The sequence below is a fragment of the Ascaphus truei genome, chromosome 6, assembly GCF_040206685.1.
Source record: "Ascaphus truei isolate aAscTru1 chromosome 6, aAscTru1.hap1, whole genome shotgun sequence".
NCBI classification, from domain to species: domain Eukaryota; kingdom Metazoa; phylum Chordata; class Amphibia; order Anura; family Ascaphidae; genus Ascaphus; species Ascaphus truei.
The window spans coordinates 84919052-84937319 of NC_134488.1; the positions used below are offsets into that span (position 1 = coordinate 84919052).

Below are 18268 nucleotides of genomic sequence, written 5' to 3' on the forward strand. Positions count from 1 at the left end.
ATTTGTGCACATTCACTTTTGCATTCATTTATATGTTAATCGGCATATTTATATTACAATTATTTTATATAGTTGTAAGGGCACCCCTATCATCTGTTTTTGTCCTTTTTTTTTTAGTAAACTACATGTTATTTGTGCGATTTAACAAAGATGTACAGTTTGGATGTAGTGCAAAAATGTACAAACAAATTTTACTGGTGAATCTTTGATAATAGATTTAAAGTGGAAATCATAATATTTCTAATGGGCTTCATGAGCAATAAAACAAAGCTAAAATAAAGCCAGGACAAATCCACAAAGTGACTAGTTAATCTTGCATGTGGTGCCACAAATATGATTTCAAGAGTTAAAGAGGAAAATAACATTCTTACAATTCCAGGGTTATTAATTACCTTGAGAAATGTTTGCCGAAGATGACTCACAATAGTTAGGAGAAAGATTTTCTCCACCTTGGATGTCAATGATCAAATCTGCTGACTTCTGCAAATCTCCGGACTCTGGGCACCTTTCCGTAAAATTAGGAATTTTCTCTGAGTCTTGCTAGGAAACACAAGAAAAATAAATGTAGATTATGTCTAGAGCTCTAGTAAACTTGATAAAAATACTACAAACACTAAAACAGTTTATTTTTTTATTTTTCATCCAATGTATGCAAGTATTATATACTTTCACAAATATAGCTCCATAAAAGGACTGAGTTAAAGGTATAGAAGGATATTTAGTAAGGGTGTAAAAGGCACTTAACTTGTGTTTGTGTTTTGGACATGGTTTTTGTCCTAAACAATATTCATGTTTTTGGTTCTGGTTAGTTTGGGATTTTTACCAAAATTATGGGGGGGAAATTTTTAAAATAACACAAAAAGTGCCCAAATTAAATGTAAATTCATTAAAACGTTTAACAAAAATACCACCAAACAAAATAATAATAATGAAAAACTTTAATTTAAAAATATACTGTGAGAAACAACCCACGTTTTCAATATCCGGCAGAGATGGGTATTGGCCTATTTTCTTGTTTTGGTTCTAAATATATTTGTTGGTTTGGTTTTGGATCTAAACATCTTAAGGATTTTTGCTTTGTATTTGGTTTTGAAATGGAAGGTTCTTGTAGGTTCACATACTGTAGCTGGTTTTGCCATCTCTAGTATACAGTATACTAAAAGCTGCCATCCACACCATATAGCACCACAGTTATCAAAGACATTCTACGGCATGCAATGGGAGCATTTTGTTTGATTATCAGCTGCAATTCTTTCCACCAGTTTTGCAGCCACAACACTTCTGTACTTTATCCCCTACTCCAGTTGCTAGTCACTGTGGTACCGAAGGGGTTAAAACAAGTTTATATAATAATTTGTTCTAGAATAAATGTATCTGTTGAAGTAACAAGAAAATCCATAAAGAATAAGTAACATAGGTGAAAGAGGCACTGAATCATATAAACACTCCTGTAAGTCACTATTTCTGATTATTATAAAATGACCCCACATACCTGTACCTGAACACAAGATGTAATTTGGAAGCAAAACTGTAATCATCGATTGGTATATATCTTTGAAGGTTTTATTCATATTTTGTTTCTACAGTACAAAAGATCCCAATGTTTAATACTGTATGTCAATTTTCCTTACTGTACATATGAAAGAGCATAAGCACAGCCATTTCCCCACTATGTAAAATGCAGGTGATTTATTTATTGTTTTGTTTTATTGACCACATACTGTATCCATGTGTTCTAGAAATCATACTGTTTACAAATAATATATGCCAAATTGTTTCCAAGTATTATTAGTTGTTTTAGCATATGTGCTGTCCGTAAGCTGTAGGTACTGTTCTGTAAATCACCATTATTTGGGACTGACTCACATCCTTCATGTATTATTAATGAACACATGTTTAATGCATAGACCCTTGAAAGTTTAATTTTCCTGTGCACTCAGTTGCTAGACAACATCAGGAAACAGGAATACAAACACACCTACGCTATATTAATCAGTTTATTCAGTCCAATTAAATCTTTGAGTGAATAAATCATTGACTTTTTTTTTTTTTTTAATCTTGTTCACATGTGGATATTTTTAATCCTGGTAAGCACTTTAATTTGTGTAGGCTACACAATGACGGTAAACATCTGACAGGCTTTCAGAGCCCCATTCATAAAACATTTGACATGGAACGATTACAAAAGCCTTAAAATGAACCCAACCTTTATCCTTCCATATATGCTTCCAAACATGGCTCAACTGTAAGTTAAGAAAAGCAATTGACTGAAAAGTAGCTAAGTTTATAGTTACAGATATACAGGCATACCCCGCTTTAAGTACACTCACTTTAAGTACACTCGCGAGTAAGTACATATCGCCCAATAGGCAAACGGCAGCTCACGCATACGCCTGTCATCACATCCTGAACAGCAATACCGGCTCCCTACCTGTACCGAAGCTGCGCGCAAGCGGGGAGACTAGAGCCTGTTACAAATGCGTTATTTACATCAGTTATGCACGTATATAACGATTGCAGTACAGTACAAGCATCGATAAGTGGGAAAAAGTGAGTGCTTCACTTTAAGTACATTTTCGCTTTACATACATGCTCCGGTCCCATTGCGTACGTTAATGCGGGGTATGCCTGTACACTCCTCCAACCATGGTTTGCAATCAAAATAAGACTACACATCCTACAAATATCCAGGTAATTACAATAGCTTAGGCAGTGGCATACAAACTATACCTCACATATACTGTACATTGAACAAGTGCTCCTGGCAGCAGAGGTGTTCAGTGAAGCCTATCTGACAGGTCATACTTGATAAAGTCTGATTGAAAACCAAAAAGAATGAATAAAAAACCCAAAATATAATAGCTATTCCGAACCCAGATTAGCCAGGAAAACCTGTAACGGTTAAAGGCAGAAAATATCCCATCACATTTTTTCTGCAGTGTATCTGCGTTTCTAAGGATGAGCAATATACAGTAGCTTACCAGCGTGAAGATATGTTCACCTGAAATATATAAATCAGAACATTAGATTAATATAAATATTCATACAAATGAAATAAATAAAAACACAAAATGGCTTAGGTGTTGAGACAGATCTTACATGGAGATAATTTTCCCTGAAGAAACGTTAATGTCTGAAGGATTGTGTATCTGGTCTACGAAAAAAACAGTTTTTACAATATTATATTTGTATTTTAAATTGCACTATGTGTGAATTAATTGCCATAATATGAAGTGAAAAAAAAGGATTTGGTTTATCGAAAACAAAATGCACCATAGCTTTGAATTGAATATTTTACTTGATAAATCTGCTGCTTATTCAGTATCAATGATGTACCAATTATGTATCGGGAAAACTCAGATAAATGACCATGGTTATCTTATCATATAAAATGTACTGTGTGGACTTACGGTTTCTGACCCTAGAGAAGAAATAAATCTTGGAGACATGGGGGTCATTTATCAAAGTGTAACTGGCTTGTATCAGTCTCCCATCTGCTAAATTGAGGTATATGTTTATGAAAGGCAAACATTCCATTGCTTCCAATTGGTGTTTGCCAATTCAATTCCCTTTATTGTACTTTTAAACCAAGGAAACTGATAGATAACTCCACAGTATTTCTTACTATTTAATTATACAGGTTATTCATACACACACAAAATGTTGGCCACATGCTCAGACTTCTACAAGAATTCATATGCATCCCCCATCATAACCAACCCTGACGTTAAGAATATTATAGTACAGTATAAAGTGTATATCCACAACTGGATTGGCACAATACCCATTACACTCAAACAGCTCATTTTACTCAGAGTCCTCCGCTGTAAGGAAAGCCTTGTAGCAGTTCCAGCAGCACTCCAATAAAGAAAGTCCTACAACTATTTCAGGAGCACCAGGCACACATTTCAGTTGTTTACACTGATGTCACAGTCTCTTACTCCAAGGAAATAGAAAGAGATATGTGAAAGGGAGGTGTAGGCGAGTGGCTCCACGTCCAGGGAAACATATCAATAGTAGCAAATATTTGTAAAAATATCTTGAAATGTTTTTGTTTTTTTTAAGTTTTATTAAAAAGAAATCCTCCGCCTAATTTCAGCGTGCAAATATTCTTTGCAGTAAGTTTTTTTTTTTTTTTTTTGAGGTGGGAGATGCTATTTAATATTTTTTTTTTTTTTTTAACATTCTGTTTATTGTTTTTTCAGAGTATAACATACAATTGTCACATGCGCGTCGTAAAAAGCTTTCCATGGGACAAACACCATTCATACCAACATGGGGGAGGGGAGACAGGAGGGTATGGAGGTGGAGGGGGGGGCAGAGGAGTTATCTCTAGCGTTCGATATTCTCCGCGCCTGTTCCGCATATCGAGTATCGCGCCCATCTTCTTCGCCGGGACACCGGGTAGCGGGAAGGAAGGTAATAAACCCGCTATAGCGTCCTCGTGTGGCGGGGCTACTGTCTCCCTCATGTGTGACCGACTTCGGTTTCTGTCTACCATCCAAGGAGAACTCACCTGCTGTTATCAAAGCCAGATGGAGGCATTGCTCACCCCTGGGATGTCCGTCTGTGCCAGCCAAGGCAACCAGACTTTTTGAAACTTTGGGCCAGTGTCGTTGACCAGACTTGTCAACTTTTCCATCTGGCAAACAAACCACATTCTGGTCCGAATTTTATCTAATGATGGAATTGCATTCTGCTTCCACAATGCTGCGGTCTCGCACCTCATCGCCGTAGCAAAGTGTGCAATCAATTTGTTCCCTGATCTAGACATCTGTCGTGGGTTTACCTAAAAGGAACACCCACGGATTTAGCTGAATTTTGAGGCCCAAAAAGATCCTCTGTAGCCAATCTCTAATTTGTATCCACACAGGTCTGAGTCGTGGGCAAGACCACAGCATGTGTACCAGGTCCCCTTGTTCCCCGCACTGCCTGGGGCAGAGCGGGGAAGCTCCCGGCGCGAATTTTGCCAATCTAACTGGGGTGAGGTACCACCTCATTAGTACTTTATATGAGTTCTCCTTTAATGTTGTACAGATCGAGCTACTAGCCGCAGCCTTAAAGATCTCTGTCCAGTCCTCGTCCTGTGACCCCGTCAAATCTGTTTCCCATTGTGTCATGAACCTGGGTTTATGTGGGCCGTCACTGTCAGAACCGACCACTACCCTGTACAAAGCAGAGATGAGTCCCTGTGTGTCGGTGCCCCAACCACAGAGCTTCTCAAAATTAGCTAGCGGCGGTCTGTTAACTTGTTTGGTGTAAAATGCCCGGACCTGGAGGTATCTAAGAAATTCTGTGTTGGGGATGCCAGTTTCTGACTGTAATAGATCAAATGGTTTGATGGTGTCACGACCCTCCAGGTCCTTTAGTCGTTGGAGCCCCCTGTTTTGCCAAAGTGTGAAGTTTTTACCGACTAACCCCGGAGCAAAATCTGGATTCCCATATAAAGGAGCCATTAAGGTGTGTTTTGAGGTTAATGAGTGGTTAGTTTTAGCCGCCTCCCAGACCGACAATGAATTGAGCACGGAGGACAGAGGGTCCTTTAGGTCTTTTAATCTAGATTTTGGGTACCAAATTAAATCTTCGATCTCAAGCGGGGCGCAGACCTCTTTCTCCAGCGCCACCCACCGTCTCGAATCTGGATTCCCATGCCACTGGGTAATTTCTCATAACTGGGCCGCTTTATAATATGGCAACAAACTCGGCACTGCCAAGCCCCCGGTCTCTCTGGATCTTTGCATAATTGTAATTTTTACCCGTGGTGTTTTATTTTGCCAAATAAATTTTGTGACTGAGTTTTGTAGTTCCTTGATCTCTGATCGTACCACCGGTATTGGGAGAGTTTGAAACAGATATAATAAACGGGGGAGAAGGTTCATCTTGACACAAATTCTGCCAATCCAGGAGATTCCGTAAGTGGACCATACTTTGAGTTCCTTTGTCAAGGCCCTTAGAAGCTTTGGGTAGTTCGCCTGATAGAGAGTGGAGCTCTGTTTGGTAAGATGTACCCCTAGGTACTTTATTGTTTTCGGCTGCCATTGAAATTTAAAATTAATTTCTATTAATTTCTCCATTTCTCTCGGCATTTTCAGACTGAGCGCCTCGGATTTAGCCTGGTTAATCTTAAAACCCGAGATTCTATTGAATCTTTCCAGTAGGGCGAACAGATTGGGTAGCGAGGTGAGCGGCCTTGTCAGTGTCAGAATGATGTCATCTACATATAGTGCCACTTTATGTTCCTGTGAATGAATTTGGATTCCCGAAATGTCCGGGTTGCTACGGATGTGCGCTGCTAGCGGTTCCACGCATAGGGCGAACAGCAAGGGCGAGAGTGGGCAGCCCTGCCTGGTTCCGCTTTTGATATTAAACAGCTCCGAGGGGAAGCCTTGGTGTACTACCTTGGCCGCCGGGATGTGTATAATGCTTTTATTGCCCCTAGTATTTTCCCCCTGAACCCAAATGCTCCAAGCGTAGACTCCATGTATGGCCAGTCAATCCTGTCAAAGGCCTTCTCCGCGTCTAAGCTTAGTGCTATGCCACGGATCCCGTTGGCATTAATGAAATCAATAATATCTATTATTCTTCTGGTATTATCGGCTGCTTGTCTATCCCTGATAAAGCCAACCTGATCTGGGTGAATAAGCCTTGGCAGGACCGCACTCAATCTATTAGCCAGTAGTTTAGAATAAATTTTAATGTCCGAATTGATTAATGATATCGGCCTGTAACTTTGGCAATTTGTGGGATCTTTATCCTTCTTATGTATTAAGGATATCGACGCCTGGAGCATGTGGGCCGTGAAGGGTTCCCCCGACAGTACCCCATTAAACATTTTGAGCATATGCGGCGCTAAACTCCCAACAAACTTTTTATAATATAGATTGGAAAATCCATCGGGGCCTGGGGCTTTAGAGGGTTTTAGGTTCTTAATAACCCCTATCAATTCCTCCAATGTAAAATCCTTCTGAATTGCCTCGTGCTCCAACCTGCTCAACCTAGGGAGATCCGCTTCTCTTAGGAATGACTGGAGTGTGGTGTTAGTCTTTGTGCTATGTGCAACCTTCTCCCCGTTATATAGCTGCTCATAAAAAAGTCTAAACTCTTCCACTATTCGTTTGGGGTTGGAGGACATATCTCCTGATTTGGTCTTGATTGCCTGGATGTTATAATTTGGCTGCTTATTGCAAATCCGATTAGCTAGCATGGTGTCAGGTTTGTTGGCTTTCTCAAAGAATTCCCTCTTTGTCCAGCTCAGGTCTCTCTCGGCCCGGGAAGTGAGGAGGAGGTTAAGTTCTATCCTTACATCCTGCAGCTCCTTTAAAATGTCCCCTCTACCTGATCGGCTATGGAGTGTAGAGAGCTCATGAAACCTCTTAAATAGCTGAGTCAATTTGGCCTCCCTTAGCTTTTTCCGTCTTGCTGCTAGGCTGATCAATATTCCTCGCAGCGTGGCTTTGTGGGCTTCCCACAGCGTGATGTGAGAGTCCACACTACCCGTATTTAGTGAGAAAAACTGCCTGATCTCATCTTTAACTGTCTGTTCAATTTCTGGGATCTTAATCAGGGATTCGTTTAGTTTCCAATTTGCTCCGGGGCTAATCGGCCTGATTTGCGTGCATCTCAGCTCTATTGATGCATGGTCCGACCATGTAATGTCATGAATTATAGTGTCGGAGATTTGGGGGACAATTCTGCTCGAAACAAAGAAGTGGTCGATCCTGCTATAACTGTCGTGGGGGTGTGAGTAAAATGAATAGCTACGCTCGCCAGGGTGTTGTTCCCGCCATATGTCCACCAGACAGCCTCTCCGTAGCTCCTCCAGCAGTGTCGTAACCCCTGCCTGCCTTTCCCTCTCATGTCTAGGTGATCTATCTATGCGGGGGTCCATAACTTTGTTAAAGTCACCCGCTACAATAACGTTTCCTACTGCCCACCTTTGGAGTTTGAGAAAAAATGCGTCGAAGAACTGGGGATCACGCTCACCATGGGGCATAGACGCATGCTAAAGTCACCCTGCACTGTTGTAGAAGACCCACTAGAATGATATATCGACCTTCTGGATCACGCTTTATTTGTTCAACCTCGAAGGGGACTCGATTATGAAATAGTATAGCAACCCCACTTTTTTTTCTTTAGCTGAGGCGAGATAAAATCGTCTGAAGTTTTTGTCTATGAACCCTGGGTTTTTACTCGAGCTATAGTGTGTCTCTTGGAGGAAGAGAACATCCGTTTTCCGGCGTTTAAATTCTGCAAAGGCGATTCTACGCTTTTGTGGGGAATTGAAGCCCTTAACGTTTTGTGAAATGAACGTCAGTGCCATGTGTGTGTGTATATGGAGTCTAGGTATGTAGCAGAAGGACATGACCTACCCGTGCCCCGTGACCGCGTAGAACGCCAGGAACAGCTGTGTTGTTTCCGTCTTGCCTTTGTCTTTCCTCTGAGGGAGCCTGGAGGTGGGAGGGGGAAACACGGGGGGGGGGGGGAAACAAACAACACAGATCCACACAACATTCACACATGAAACCAATTTGGCCCTAGGTGACCTATGGTTTGCTGCCCGGGAATAGCAGTCACACCTTGGACTCACCCTCCCTCCTGTCCAGGCTCGTGGGGAGTGTTCCTGCCCACGCATTCTCAGGTCTTTGACTGGACTGTGGTATAGGACTGCAGCCCAGTCACAAAGGCACATGCCAACAGGCGGGGACGAGGGCAGTCATCTGCCCCCCCCGCCGGCGACGCAACGTTATCTAACTGTCAATTAAACTAACTATAGCATTAGATAAAAATTAACCCAAATTAACTAGTGAGTAGCCCCTTTGTAGCTCAACTGCATAGTTAACTGCGCTGTATTACGAAAGGTGTCACTCTTCAACCCGTATAACTATGAAGAAATAACGAGGCCGGTACCTCGGATGGCCCTGCCTCAGCTGCCCCACCTCCATCTGGAATTCTAATACCCGCTGCTATATAGGTATACCTACTCCCTGATCCCCCCCCTATACCCCCGCTGTATCCCCACTTTAGCCCCCGCTCTGTGTGTATTTTATTAATATTATTATTGATATTATTATTGTTATTACTGTCCCCTGTTCTCCCCCCCCCCTCCCCTGTTCTCCCCCCACCGCAAACGTTTAGCTGCAATTTCTCTGGGCCAGAGGGCCGCAGCCAGTCCCGGGACCCGTCTCTCTTCCGCCGCGGTGGCGAGACCCAAGTTCCCTCTCGTTCTCCTCTACGGGGGAATTCGCGCACCCCCTGGGAGCTTCTCCGGCCTCTGTCCAGCTATTCCTGTGAACCTGACCCGCTTCCGCGGCTGTCACTTCCGGATCGCCCAGGTTCCGTGCGGCCCCGCCTCCTGACGTCATCATGGCTGCGCTTTCATATCCGCCTGCGAGCAGCAGAGGGGGAAGGCGTGTCCTGCGGGCGGAGCCGAGCGGAGCTCTCTGACTTCGCGTCAAAACATCTTCCACCATTGCCTTTTCGCGCTTCTTCCCCCGCTTGTCCCTCGTGTACCGCCGGGCCGCCATCTTGGTAAGTGGGAGAGATTTTTCTTTAGATTCTTTTTCCGCCACCGCTGATCCAGCCGGGTCGGCGAGCGCATTCCAGGGGAAGGGGACGAGGCCAGGCCGAGGGGGGGGGGGAAGCCATTCACCATGGCCTTCCCAATTCAACTTTAGCAGCCAGTCAGGGGGTGAGTCAGGGCCAGAGGCAGGCAACTCAGAGCAGCAGCAGTCCCGAGCCTCAGACGGGTCTCGAGGGTCCTGCCCTTCCCCTCCACTGACCGTTAGCTGCGCCCACTTTCTCCCACTCAGCGGGTCGGGGAGAGCACGCCTCCGGGGCCTCCGGCAGCTGCAGCATGTCAGGGAGCCCCAGCCTCCTCAGGAACTCGGGACCGTCAGATATGTGTTTAAGTGCCTGTGTCCGGCCATTCTGTACTACGACCAGCGCGAATGGAAAGGCCCATCTATATCTTATCTCCTTGTCCCGCAATAGCTTTGTAACGGGCTGGAGGGCCTTCCTTCGCGCTAGGGTGATTGGTGAAATGTCCTGGAATATGGCCATTTCGATCCCTTCAAACGGCACCAGCGGTGTAGCCCTGGTCAGCCGGCAGATCTCCTCCTTCGTGGTAAAATGATGTAGGCGGAGTATTATGTCCCTTGGAGGGTTGTTGGGCAGTGGTCGGCCCCGCAGTGCTCGGTGACACCGATCCATGACTAACTCAGCCTCGGTCTTCCCTGGCATGATAGATGTCATCCATCTATTAATTAGCCGATCCGGGTCCAGTATTTCTTCCGGTATTCCCCTGACCCGTAAGTTGTTTCTTCTGTCCCGGTTCTCACTATCCTCATGGCGCTCCTCCAGCTCTGCCACAGAGGGATTTAGATACAAAGGGGGTAGAGAGAAGACCTCCTTGAGCAGAACGCAAGAGTCGGGATGGTGCATAGCGAGAAATTAGGGCTGAAATGTAAGGAGAAGCAGAAGAGTGTAAAGCTTTAAAAGTTAGGAGAATTCAGTACAAGATGCGGGATTTGATAGAAAGCCAGGAGAGGGATTTCATGAGGGGAGACGCTGAGACAGATTTAGGAAAGAGTAGAGTGATTCTGGCAGCAGAGTTTAGTATAGATTGTAGGGGAGACAGGTGAGAGGCAGGAAGGCCGGACAGCAGGAGGTTACAGTAATCGAGACGGGCGAGAATGAGGGCCTGAGTCAAAGTTGATCTGTTTCCCTGGAAGTGCTGCCACTATAAACTAAATTCATGCCTGGTGCTGCTGTAATGGTTGTAAATAGCTTTCGTCCTTGCAGTGCTGCTGATATTGCTACAAGGATTTCTTCATTGCAAAGTTGCTGGCTGTCTATTTGATTAGGGTCTTCTGGGAATTTGGGCAATCCTGGTGTGGATTTCCACTTTATACCTATGTGACATTGCATACACGACTACCTGTGCAGTTCTTTTGAAATGTATTATTCAGCTCCACTTGAATGTGTGTTAGGAAAAATGTAGCCACCCAAAATAAAATTTAAATTAGAAGTGTAAGAGGTTTTCTCCCACACTCTGGGAGGTTGCGCTATTACAGGGTGTCATGTGCTGGTTACCTGCTGGTTCACAGAAGCTCTGAGGTTCCGCCGTTAGTGGGGATGACAGGGCAGGCTTTTAGGGTGATGGTTGTTCATTTCTCAATGGTGCAGTGCCTTCATCTCTTGCAGGCTCCAGGAGTGCTGGAGGCAATCCCTGCAGGAGAACCCTCTGATATTCCCCCTGATTGATTGCAGTCTCAGGCAGGAGTATATTATAAAACAGGAACGGCTTTATTTCCAACAGCACACAGAATATTTGGGAGGTCTTTTCATTTGCTGCAGGAACATGACCTATGATAGTTCTTCCCCTCTTACAGAGGTAAAGGAAGGGTTCTGCATAGTCCCTGTTTTCCTGTGTGTAGCTGTGCTGGAGCCTGCTTCTCTTCCACTCAGAGCTCCCAGGCAATTGCTGAAGAATCAGGTTGTATTCTTTCTTTTTTGGTATACTTTGGTGTGGATCTGTGGGGGATTATACTGTAAGTATACAGTGGTTTTTGTAGAGGGTTTGGGTGTTTTTTTCAGGTTTAAAACCGTTTTTTTGTTTTCACCCAGATGCTGCTGTATTTCAACCCAGCAAAGCTGCACTTTAGCTTGCTGGAACTGCAGTCTCAACCCCTCTCACCTCCCCCCCCCCCCCCACCTCTGGTTGTTTTTTTCTTCCAGTTTTCACTTTAATTTAAGCCTGATTTCTTTCTTTTTCATTTGCAATTGGGAGCTCTGTGTCTTACTTTAAGACCTTCTTTTTGTGGTGTGGTTTCTTGAAAGAGAGAGTTAAATAATTAAGGGGAGAAAGAGAAGATTACAGCAGGTTTTAAAAGCTGTTTTCTTTCCCTCCCTGTGCAGAGAGATAGTTAATTGGTTCTTAAAGGGACAGTTACCTCTCTGCATCTCTCTCCCTAAGCACTATTTCATCCCCTTACTTAGAGGCTTATTTCATCATGCCTGGGGGGAATAGGACTAGTGCAGCAACAGGGGCCACACCTGGACATCGAACTCCAAAAACTGGGGCCCCTAGGAGCAATAACCACAGCCCTATGGTACTTCCAGTGCCCTGGCTACACCTCCCCCAGCTCCTGTTGTCAGTTTAACCCCTGCAGTCCCAGTTCCAATTTGGGCACAGGTGGCAGCTGCAGGCGTTGACCCCAGTAATAACAATGCTGAGTCCACGCCCTGTTTGAGCAGGAAGCTTGGGGTGAGGTGCCCAATGTCACCTGGCCTTAGCATGGAGATTTATGTTAGGGCTGTGGCAGACGTTGTGGGTCCCTCTGCTGTGGTGGCGGCCAGCAAGATGTACGGGAAAGGCATTTTCTTCCTCCGTACGCTGGCTGCCACGCACACCCTGGTGCAGAAAGGCATCAGTGTAGGAGGGACCTACATCCCCGTAGAACCCATGGAGGGGTTAGGCACTAAGATTATTCTCTCCAATGTGCCCCCCTTCATCCCAGATAGCCTCATGCAGCTGCACTTGCAAGTCCTGGGAGACATTAAGTCTCCCATAACAAAAATTCCACTGGGCTGCAGGGATAGAGCGCTGAGGCACGTGCTCTCATTTAGGCGGCAGGTACAAGTGCTTCTGCCGGGGAGCACAGAATCTGTGGAGGGTTCTTTTAGGGTGCCCTACGAGGGCATAATGTACACAGTGTTCTATGGCACGGAGGGGATTAGATGTTATCTGTGTAAAGAGCTGGGGCACACTCGTAGGGGTTGCCCCAAAGGGAACAGAGGACCTATCCCAACTCCTACACCCGCCCCTCTCTCTGCCAAGACACCCCGTACCGCTGTGCCCACCACAGCAGGGCCCTCAGGGGCCCAGGGCCCTCCAGGGACCACAAGAGATGTCGCTGTCCCATCTGGAACAGTGACTTCTGCACCTCTCCCTGGAGAGCGGAGAGAAGGAGAGGGGGTCGCCCTGGAGCGACCACCCTCTGTTATCACTGTCTCCCCCCGGGAGGAAATACCCTGTGCCACTGCGCCCACTGCAGCAGAGCCCTTGAGGGCCCAGCCCCCCCCTGGGACCACAGCAGATGTCGCTGCCTCATCTCGGGCGGTGACATCTATACCTCTCCCCCAAAGAAAGAGAGAAAGGAAAGCCCTTGAGGGCCCAGGCCCCCCCTGGGACCACAGAAGATGTCACTGGCCCATCTCAAACAGTGACATCTGAACCTCTCCCCCCTACAAAGAAGGAGAAAGGAAAAGTCACCCCACAACAGTCACCCTCTGTTGTCGCTGTCCCCCCCCCAAGAACACCTTACCCCCAATTTAAGCACCGTACAGAGTGTGGGGGAGCAGGAGGAAGCTCCTGTTATGGAGGTAGCGGCACTCTCTCCTGGGGAATCAATCCCCAGAAAGAGCAAATTTAAAACAAATAAGAGGGTGATTGAGGAGGTAGAGGATTACGTTCACCCTCTGAAGTCTCTGAAGCGGAACGTAACATCAGTTCCGCACAAGGTGGTCCTGTCCGGCCCACTGGTTATGATTAGCCAGTGTAAACCGGATCCCACACATGTACAGCCCCCCCCCCCCCCCCGAATTTCTGGAGGGAATACAACTGAAGGTACCCGGCGTCTCTGGGGTGGAAGGCCAAAATGCTCAGAAACATGAGGCCTTGCCCATAGATATAGACGTTGGGGTGCCTCTCAACGCCCCTCCCGGTTGGAGAACATCCCCAGGAGAATTGTGCTTCGGTGAATTTGCCATGCCGAATGCACCTATCTTCGGAGCCAGCCAAGATCCCCCTCCGGCTGTACCGCCTTCGAGTGTTGCACCTGAGGCGGAGTCAGGTTTTGCGTCACCAGAAGTAGGGGATGGGCTAGGGCTGACCCCCATGGTTGAGGATGGAGAGGGGGAGGCAGGTGTAGGTAGGGATGCTTTAGTGAGCACTTCGGAATTCAACTGGAGGCTATCTGACGTGAGCCCTCTTAGTGGGGAGTTTTGGTCTTTGTCAGAGATGACTGTCGGGCTTGACTCTCTCCTTGGGGTGCCTAAAGAAGAGTGCCCTCCCGTGATTGAGGCGGATGCCCCTAACATTCCGTTTACTTACACGGCGATAGAGGAGACCAGGAGGGTAATGGGTACCTTTTTTGTTCACAAGGTCACTCCAGAAACCGCTGCCTCTGCCATGCCACCACCAGATACCCCTGAAAATCCTACCCCAGGGTTGGAAGTGGAGGATTTAGTGGACCCCCTCGTGGAAACACCGAAGGGGGAACCCACTCTAGGACTGAGAGAGACCCCCGCAGGGGAGGGTGAGGGTCTTGAGCCTTTCAGTCAAGAGGAGCTTGGGGAGTGGGGGCTCAGTGAGGAGTCTTCTGGCACCGTGGAGTCGGTGGACTCTTTGACCCCTGTTATCCCTGCCCAGGAGCTAGATGCTTTCCTAGAGGATACCCTCCACAAGCATAAAAACTTGAAGGTGAAGTTGGCCCTTGAGAAGTGGAAAGATGCATCGGTCATTCTCCACTCTCTCGGAGTTTACATCAGGGCCAACCACAAGGCCAAAATCTCCGGGGCTATCCATATTCGTGTCTTGAAGTTTGAAAAAGTGATGCGAGACCACGTAAAGGCTTCTCGGGGTATAGTACCCTGAGCACCTGTGGGGAACCAAAAAACTCCTGATTACCAATGGCGTTAAGCATCGGTACGCTAAATGTTAACGGCTGTAAGGATGGGTTTCGCAGGTTCAAGGTACTCTCCTTTTTGCAGAAGGGGAAGTATTCTGTGAGTTTCCTGCAGGAAACCCATACCACTCCAGAGGCTGAAGCCAGCTGGCATTTGGAGTGGCGAGGCAGTGTCTTCTTCAGCCATCTCACTTCAACATCTAGTGGGGTGGTGACCCTGTTCTCTGAGTCCTTTCAACCAGAGCTGCTGCTTGCCAAAGCTGTTGTTCCAGGTCGCCTGTTGCATATCAGGGTCCGACACGAGGACTACACGTTTAATTTCCTGAACGTGTATGCTCCTGCCACCAGACCCCTGAGAATGCAGTTCTTCGTCAGAATGTCTGAATACCTGGAGACAGTCGACGCGGACGAATACGTGGTGCTCAGGGGTGATTTTAACTGTACCCTCGAGGCTCGGAAGGACCGGAATAGTCAGGATGGCCTGGAGAGGTTGCAGGTCAGACTTTGCCACGTTAGAGCAGTGGTGGGACGTGGGCAAGGTTCATCTGCGCCTCGTATGTCAGGAGTACACCAGAGGTGCCAGCGGGCGGCGCGATGCTGAGATCGAGGCCCTCAGGGAGGAGGTGTTCGATCTCGAGAAGCGGCTGTCTGTGGCGGGAGACCAATACCTGCAGAGTATGTACGTGGAGAGGAAGTACGCTCTCCGGGACTTGGAAGATCGGAGAGCTCGGGGGGCGTATGTGCGATCCCGCATCAACTTCCTTCGAGAGATGGATCGCGGGTCGCGCCTCTTCTACGCGCTGGAGAAAAAGAGGGGAAACCGTAGACATATCACATGCCTGTTGGCAGAGGACGGTACCCCTCTGACTGACCCGGAGAGCATCCGGGACAGAACCCGGAGATTCTATGTAGATCTTTTCTCTCCGGAGTCCATCCAGCCAGATAAATGCAGGGTCTTATGGGAGGGGCTTCCCACGGTCGGTGAGGATGGAAGGGAGCGGCTTGAGTTATCTTTGACTCTGGCCGAGCTCTCTGAAGCCCTCAGTCTCATGTCCCGCGGAAAAGCGCCGGGGCTAGACAGGCTGACTGTGGAGTTCTTCCGGTTTTTCTGGGAGATGCTGGGACCTGATTTCACCGAGGTCCTAGCCGAAGCCCTGGAGATCGATGAGATGCCACTTTCGTGTCGGCGGGCAATACTGTCTTTGCTGCCGAAGAAGGGGGATCTCCGTCAGATCTCTAATTGGCGACCGGTGATTCACCCGACCAGTCCTATACTGTCCCAGGCCGGAGCATTCATGACAACATTTTTCTGGTCCGGGACCTGATGCACTACGCGCAGAGGACTGGTCTATCACTCGCCTTCCTGTCCCTAGATCAGGAGAAGGCGTTTGACAGAGTGGATCACCGTTACCTTATGCAGACCCTGCGGGCGTTTGGCTTCGGCCCACAATTTGTGGGCTTTCTCCAGATGCTGTACGCTTCTGCAGAGTGTCTGGTGAAGATTAACTGGTCCCTGACGGCACCTTTTGTGTTTGGTCGGGGAGTGCGTCAAGGGTGCCCCCTGTCTGGGCAACTGTACGCGCTGGCCATTGAGCCCTTCCTCTGCCTACTGAGGAAGAGGCTTACCGGGCTGGTGCTGCGGGAGCCCGACATGCGGGTAGTCCTGTCGGCTTATGCCGATGATGTGCTCCTCGTGGCCCAGGACCTAGATGATCTAGAGCGGGCACAGGAGTGTCAAGAGGTCTACACCGCGGCCTCTTCTGCTCGGATCAACTGGTACAAGTGCTCCGGCATCTTGGTGGGTCCCTTACAGGTGGACTCTTTGCCCCCCATGTTTCGTAATATCTCGTGGGGGAGCGATACTCTCAAGTATCTGGGAGTCTACCTGTCTGCTGCGGAGGACCCTACCCCAGAAAACTTCAGTGATCTTGAAGAACGGGTCATTGCTCGTCTGGGGTCATGGGTGTATCTGTCGAGAATGCTTTCCCTTAGGGGAAGAACCCTGGTGATTAATCAGCTAGTGGCCAGTCAGCTTTGGCACTGGCTGATAGCCATGGGTCCGACCCCCGAATTTATCAACAAGATCCAGAGGAAGTTGATGGATTTTCTCTGGATGGGGAAGCATTGGGTCTCTGCGGGAGTTGCATGTCTCCCTTTGGAGGAGGGTGGACAGGGAGTGGTGTGTGTCCGCTCCCAGTTACACACTTTCCGCCTCCAATACCTGCAGAGATACCTATTCGCAGATCCGTCTCCGCAGTGGTGCCAGCTGGCAACCTTTTTCTTTCGCCAGCTGCGCAATATGAGGTATGACCGGCAACTTTTTTTCATCAGGCCCGAGGGTTTAGGTAGAAACCTCTCGGAGCTGCCGGCATACTATCGGGACTTACTGAAGGCCTGGAAACTGGTCTCCGCGAGCAGGAAGGAACAGGCGGTGGGGGTTGATTTCCTCGCCGCGCCCTTGCTGTATAATCCAGCAGTGGGGGCTCGGATGTTGGATTCACCCTCTATTTGCCGCTGGATAATCCTGGCGCAGGTGACCAGAGTCGGGGATCTCCTGGACTATGAGCGGCGGGATTGGGTAGGGGCAGAGGTGCTCGCGCCCCGTATGGAGCTGCATAGTGCCCGCGTCCCTCATCGTTTGATCCAGGAGATTAAAGATGCCATACACCCCGACTCCCGCACCTTCATTGAGGGGGTATTGCAGACAGGAGAGCCTTGTCATCCTATCAACTTCGGCTCTCCGGATCTTTGCGTGGAACCAAGGTCACGGCAACCCCCTCGGGCTCTTCTCTCCCCCAACCTCAGCAAGTTGGGGGAAATGTCCCCGGCATGTTTCCGCGGCATGCCGAGAAAAGTCCTGTATTCTCTGGTGCTCCATATAGTGCATTACCTCGCCCTTGTCACCCGCCCAGACACCATCTGGAGGCGGGTATTCCCAGCGAACGAGGACGAGAGACCCCGGTGGAAGGAACTCTATTCATCTTTGGTTCCCCGTCCGGCCGGGGATTTGAGTTGGAGGGTCCTCCACGGAGCACAGGAGAGTATTTGGCACACTTCACGGACTCCCCCGCCGCCTGTCCCTTCTGTGGCGAGCGGGAGTCCGTATATCACATTTATTCGAGTTGTGCCAGACTGCAGCCCCTCTTTTCCTTCTTGAGGAGCTTACTCCTGCAGTTCTGGTTGCACTTCTCACCTCATCTTTTTATTTTTGGGTGCCCAGTGTCCCGGGACAATAAGCCTAGGGATCTCCTGGTCAACCTGCTCCTGGCATTGGCTAAGGTAGCCATTTGTAAAACCAGGAAGCAGTGTTTGGAGGGGGGGGTCCCGACAAACATCGTGGTCATGTTCCGGGCGCTGGTGCACTCCCGTATTCGGGCAGAGTACTCGTACACCGAGTCTACTGGGACGGTTTCAGAGTTTGCCTCCCAGTGGGCGTTAGGTGGGGTGCTTTGCTCGGTATCCACCAATCAGGGTTCTTCAGATTTAACCCTTCTGTTTTAAGTGCACTTCATCAGTGCGCTTGTTGGGTTCATTAAATTTTTGTTTGACTGGTTTATCTTTGTTCTACTTGGTAACAAGTA

General features: G+C 47.8%; 1 protein-coding gene across 2 annotated transcripts in view; it reads right to left on the minus strand.

Moving 5' to 3' along the window:
• TNFRSF25 (TNF receptor superfamily member 25) overlaps positions 1-18268 on the minus strand; it is a 79416-nt gene that overhangs the window by 1464 nt on the left and 59684 nt on the right. For both annotated transcript variants that reach the window (XM_075604972.1, XM_075604973.1), the window contains 2 exons: positions 2982-3001; positions 393-540 (listed from right to left, as the gene is read on the minus strand). In XM_075604972.1, coding sequence (XP_075461087.1) covers positions 393-540; positions 2982-3001 — 168 coding nt within the window. The remainder of the gene's footprint in view (positions 1-392; positions 541-2981; positions 3002-18268) is intronic.